Source organism: Phalaenopsis equestris, unplaced genomic scaffold (genome assembly GCF_001263595.1).
Source record: "Phalaenopsis equestris unplaced genomic scaffold, ASM126359v1 Scaffold000450, whole genome shotgun sequence".
NCBI lineage: Eukaryota > Viridiplantae > Streptophyta > Magnoliopsida > Asparagales > Orchidaceae > Phalaenopsis > Phalaenopsis equestris.
Genome location: NW_018164891.1, coordinates 676,037 through 681,661, shown reverse-complemented (window position 1 = coordinate 681,661; position 5,625 = coordinate 676,037). Strand labels below are relative to the sequence as shown.

At 33.0% G+C, this 5,625-nt stretch overlaps 1 protein-coding gene across 1 annotated transcript; it reads right to left on the bottom strand.

Annotated features, from left to right (window-relative positions):
- Window positions 1–3,078: 3,078 nt before the first annotated feature.
- On the bottom strand, window positions 3,079–4,404 carry LOC110027827 (transcription factor RAX2-like). The gene is made up of 3 exons (XM_020729424.1): window positions 4,062–4,404; window positions 3,795–3,924; window positions 3,079–3,661 (listed from the first exon to the last, which is right to left on the bottom strand). Exons 1-3 carry the CDS (start codon window positions 4,195–4,197, stop codon window positions 3,226–3,228), a joined length of 702 nt encoding a protein of 233 aa, XP_020585083.1. The 5' UTR covers window positions 4,198–4,404; the 3' UTR covers window positions 3,079–3,225.
- Window positions 4,405–5,625: the final 1,221 nt, after the last annotated feature.

Below are 5,625 nucleotides of genomic sequence, written 5' to 3'. Positions count from 1 at the left end.
AACCATAGGTAGTTCTAGAAAATGCTAAATAAGAGAATATATGTGAAGTCTTGGACCAAGTTTTGTTGAGCTTGATGAACTTGTAATATGACCAAGTCTAATCTCATTCATATAATATTCACCTTAGTTAGGCTTTCTTCTATTCATAGCTCTAATTTAGACTCTCCCAATGTATTTTCATAATTAAATTATTCTTGTATTTACACTAATGCAGTCCAACTCCACTCACTAGGCATGTGAGGCATTCATTAGTAAGGTCGTGGCTCTCTTAGCTCGACATTGTTTGTTAGTAAGCATCAAGCAAAAAGGAATCAAGGTAAGGCTACATACACCAATGATCAAATTGTTTTTCAATTTAAAAAAATGTTTATTGGTGAAGTCCAATCACTATTTTATTTTAACATATATATGATAAGAGACTAACTCCTAATTCTCACACTCATAAATAATCGCTTAGTGCATCTATGGGTGTTCATAACTCTAGATCGATTGGTAAAAATATGTTTAGTTAAAAAAATACACTCTATTCAATAATCAATTTATATGTAAAAGGTTTATCATATTTGCTTCAAAATGTTTTATAATCTTATAAGTAGGGGTTGAAACCTCTCTATTTGTTGTGATTGATGCTCTCTTGATGATAATTATTATTAGCCCCTATTTTTTTTCAAATGCTCTTTCTTTATGTGACACATTCAAAGCACCCCATCAAAGGATCCTTCTTTTATCTTAAAGCTACTATCTCTCAAGCTCTTCCACGTAATAAAAAATTATCATAACAATGGCATGATTTTATTTGATGGCAATAGGTGTTTAAATTTGCAATATTTGCAAAGAGAAAATAATATGATTTTACTTATGTTGTGATCAGTCCTATTATATTAAAACATACATAAAATGAATGATAAGACAAAATTTTAAGTTAAATGTCAAAATTTTGGAATAATGAGGCAAAAAAAAAAAAATCATTGGATTGGGAAAGTCATAATTTTGTTGTTGAAATCTTTGTCATATTATGGTTCTATTTTGATTTATTGTATTTGTTAATGAGGCCATTGTCTAAAGCATTGAATATTTTGGACTATGGTGTGAGGGCTTTAGCTCTATGATTTTTTTTCCTGGCGTTATCTTATCTTCATGATGTTGGGGGCTTCATGACTTTAATCATGTTGTATAATTTTATTACAATCATGATTGATTTTTGGCTACAATGGATTCACTTCATACTCCTTAAACTTTCTCGTGTGATCTTATTCCTCTTCATTTTTTCTTCTTCTCAACAAGTTTAAAGTTTACTTTTATTTCGAGGAATGATTACATGCACGTCATTTGAAAAGTTATTATTTATAAAACTAACACATGCAATTTTTTGAACTATAGAACTGATACATTTGCACATGCCACGATCAAACCATTATGAATTTGATAAAAACAAATATTACAACATTTTCTTCGAGATTTCTTTTTTTAAAATTTGAATAAATTTAATTACAAATTCACATACACTCATATAAACTCATATATATATATATATATATATATATATATATATTATTTATCTAACCTTTTAGATTTTTCTTTAATATACTAGTGCAATGCATCTCTAAACGTGCTGGCATAACCTCAGCTCAAAACGCCACTTTTTGATTAAAATAGTGTATTTTCTTCCTTCAAAATCATCAATCATACATCATTGATAAGGACATGAAGTGTCAGACAGTTCATGCTTTTCTCATGGCCACATTACTCACAATCATAAATATTTAAGCAATTATTATTTTTTAAATGCTTTTACATATAAATCGCCCAAAATATTAAATATAACATATTAAACCTCAAAATTTTCACTCAGTCTTCTCCAAGCCTTCATTAGTGGCTAAATAATCGTGGCCATAATAAAAGACGTGATTAAAATATTATATTTAAAATTTGGGTGGTTAATATGCTATATTCAATATTTTCGATGATTTCTGTCGAATTATCATAATATCATCGACCACCTCGCTAACCTGCGGTAAAATATCGTCGGGTTATCAAACATTGAAATGGGTTAAACCTCGAGATAAAGTTAACCCTATGAGAAAATACATGATGTCTAAATTTTTAGACATAACAAATTAAAGCTAAGCAAAACTTCCCAATTAGAACCATTTGATTTAAAAGCATACAATGCCAAATATGTCCTTTGCCTGAATATTATACTGCCTGTACTGCAGAATGAAAGGAGGACATGCTTGCACATCTGTACTTCTAGACTTTGGATTCTATTCAAATAAATAAAACAAATGAGGGTGAGAAAAAAGACAAGTAAACTAAAAAAACAAAGAAACAAAAAACCACCAAAAACTAATTGTCTGACTTGATCAATAATAATATCCATCAAACTCAAAGGCCCTATAAAAGAATTAGCAATGCAGCCATTATTCTTCACAGTGCAAGGAATTATAACAAAAAAACAGGCATTAAATAATATTAAATAAATTAAAAATTATAATTTTTTATATTTATTATAAACTGTGTCACACACTTTCATTTTCTACATGTGTGTTTTGAATAGGGCAGGGAGATTATGAGAAAAGTCTTCATAAGATAGCTTCTGCACACTTTCTGATAATATACATTTTTTCGTTTGATGGAAGACAATTCTTCTTGTTTTGCAAGGCAAGAAATATTATCCCAAAAGTAGAAGAATAAAAAACATATTTTTTACATTTATGCCGCGTAATTTACATATCCGATACCTAAATTTTCATATTTAGACACACGGCCAAAACTTTTTGAAAGTGAAATACATCTTCTCATGCATGAGTTTATGACAACAAGTGCAAAAATCAAACTTTAGATGTTCGGTATGTAAATTCACAAGAATTATGTAGTTTCTATGTAAATTTCTATTTCATGGTTTGTATCTTGCAAAACTAAAAACTGAATGAGACCAGCTACCACATATCATGATAAAAATATGTAAAAATACCTTTTGCTTGTTGTCATGCAAAACAGAAGATGCCAAACAAAAGAGAAATGTCTTGCAAGTTACATCAAAATACTTTGCATTCTGATATATAATTCGATGAGGACATTCAGGGCCAACGATTTTATTATAGCAAGAATAAGCATCAACACAAACGGAGTTAAAATTTAAAAATACTCATTTCAATGTTGATTTACAGGTATAAATCTAAAAATTGCATTGACATCAAATTCAGCAGCTAAATACTTTTGCTGTCAGAAGTAGGAGACGCTTTGAGGCAGCTCCCCAAGCTTACCCTCACCAGAATCATTGGTCCAAATGGAAGAAAGTGTGCCATCAGAACCAGAACTACTGAGAAGATCAGCAATGGATCCGAAGTCTAATTCCCACAAAAATCCATATTCAGATCCACCTCTGTGATCTTCTTGTTGCAGAGATGCATCCAAGCTCTCATCAGAGCTCAGAAATTCTTGATAAACCGTAGCTGGAGTTAAAACACAACTTGTAGAAGATGAAACATAAGGACTTGGAATGAGGGGCTGTGATGGAAGCAATGGAGTTGAAGTTCTATAATAACTTTCAGAAAGACTTCCTTTTCCTTCCATCCCCCTCTTCTTCAACTTGGTGTTCCAGTGATTTTTCACATCATTGTCTGTTCTACCAGGAAGCTTTGAAGCAATCACAGACCACCTGATTTAATGTTCAGAAAAGACAGAAAATCACAATAGCTCATCATTGTTTTTGTTTGTGTGGCAAATGATGAAAGCATGAGCTTACATTTATTGTTAAGAGAAGCTGCAAAACATCTGGTTGAAGTATATACCTGCTTCCTATCTTGTTGTATAGAGAGAAAATCATGTCGTCTTCTTCCTTGGTGAAGCTTCCATGCTTGATGTCTGGTCTAAGATAATTAAGCCATCTCAGGCGACAGCTCTTTCCACAACGCTTTAGGCCTTAATGAGAACCGATAAAGTCAAGCACTACCTCACAGGAATTGAATCAAACAGAAGAAGTGCAGAAAAAATAACTTTTTGTTCCATTGGTTAGCCCTGGAACCAAAAGGAGGAGGGAAAAGGAAAAAAAAAGTTACCAGCTTTTTGTGGCAGAGCAATCCAGTTGCCTCCGAAGCCATGATCATGGATGTAGCTTCTTAGGGCTGTGTCCTCCTCTGGAGACCATGGACCTCTCTTCACGTTGGCTTTGTCGCAGCAAGGAGCTCTCCCCATTCTCAATCAACTGATAGAGAGAGAGAGAGATGGTGAAGACGAAGCTGAGGGCTTATTTAAAAGAGAAGTCAGGGGAAAGAGGGGGAAGCGCTCCTTGACTCGACGCCATTTCACTACTTTCACAGCGCCATTTACGCGGTCTTCCTTTTGGCCTCATGGATTTGACAAATTTTATGTCAGCTCTTGAAAATTAAATATGCTATATGGAAGATGAGTAATTCTCTTCTCAAAGAGAATGCAACCGAATGATTGAAGCAGGGTTTTATCTTGCTCCATCGTGATGCTCACCTTCTATTTTTTTTCACATGCTTTTTAAAATTTGTTAAATAGTTCTGCCAAAAAATTTCAATTTTTCTTGTTATATTGAGCCAAGCTAGCTCAAACTCGGCTCATTTACAAGTTTAAGAGTTAAGTTTACCGAGTCACAAGCCAGAGATCGTATTGCATCTCATATAATACACTATCGCTTGAGACCTGATATACTTCACAAGAGAAATTCAAGGTCACTCGTTGGTTTTATCCTTTGTCATTACTGAATCTTGAATAGTAGATTCAATTATCTCTTTTCCTCCAAATAAAAATGTGATTTAGGCAAGATTTACTTGAGAGATAATAAAACTTATAGTATCACAAAAGAATGTGATGTTGATCTCAAGTTACTTAATGAAATAGTCTGGAAGCTCGGTGAAGTTAAACTTGCTTAAAGTATGAAGAGAAATTTGATCTCGATGAGCCAACTAGCAAAGTCAGGGTACGTGACTATTTTCATAGGTGGTTCATGGAAGGTGATCTGAGGGGAAAATAATGATGGATCAGGACAATATTGAAGGCAATTTTTTCCTAAGCAATGAGATGGTAGAATCAATTGATGTGGTAAGAACTAAGGTTGATGTAAGTTCTGGCATCGCAGGTTTAATTATATGAGCGAGAAATGTATAATGTCCCTACTTCAATAGAACGAGCTTTAGGGCATAAAATATGTGAATTTAGAGTTCTGTGAAGATTGTGTAATGACAAGTGGAATAAAGTTTCTTTCTCCAAACTTTGGTCAATGGTGAAGTTAAAGAAATCAGAGTTAGTGCATACTTACATATGAGATCCTACTCTAATTCACTCCATTAGAGACTCATTATGTTGTTGTTGCGAGATCTAGATATACCAGTTAATGTGGTATATATATATAAATTAAACAAGAGAATGATCGACAAAGTGAAAAATAGAACGAGAAAAATCACACAAGAAAAGAACACAGATTTACATGGTTCGGCAAATTGCCTACATCCACAGAGTTGTAGAGGATTTTACTACTTAAAGAATTTACACAAATCAATTACCTCGACTTACATAAGGAATCTCTCACTCTTCGTTGCTCTCTCTCTTCTTTTCTCTATGTTCTTCTCTCTCTAGACCGAGATACACTGAAGAAAA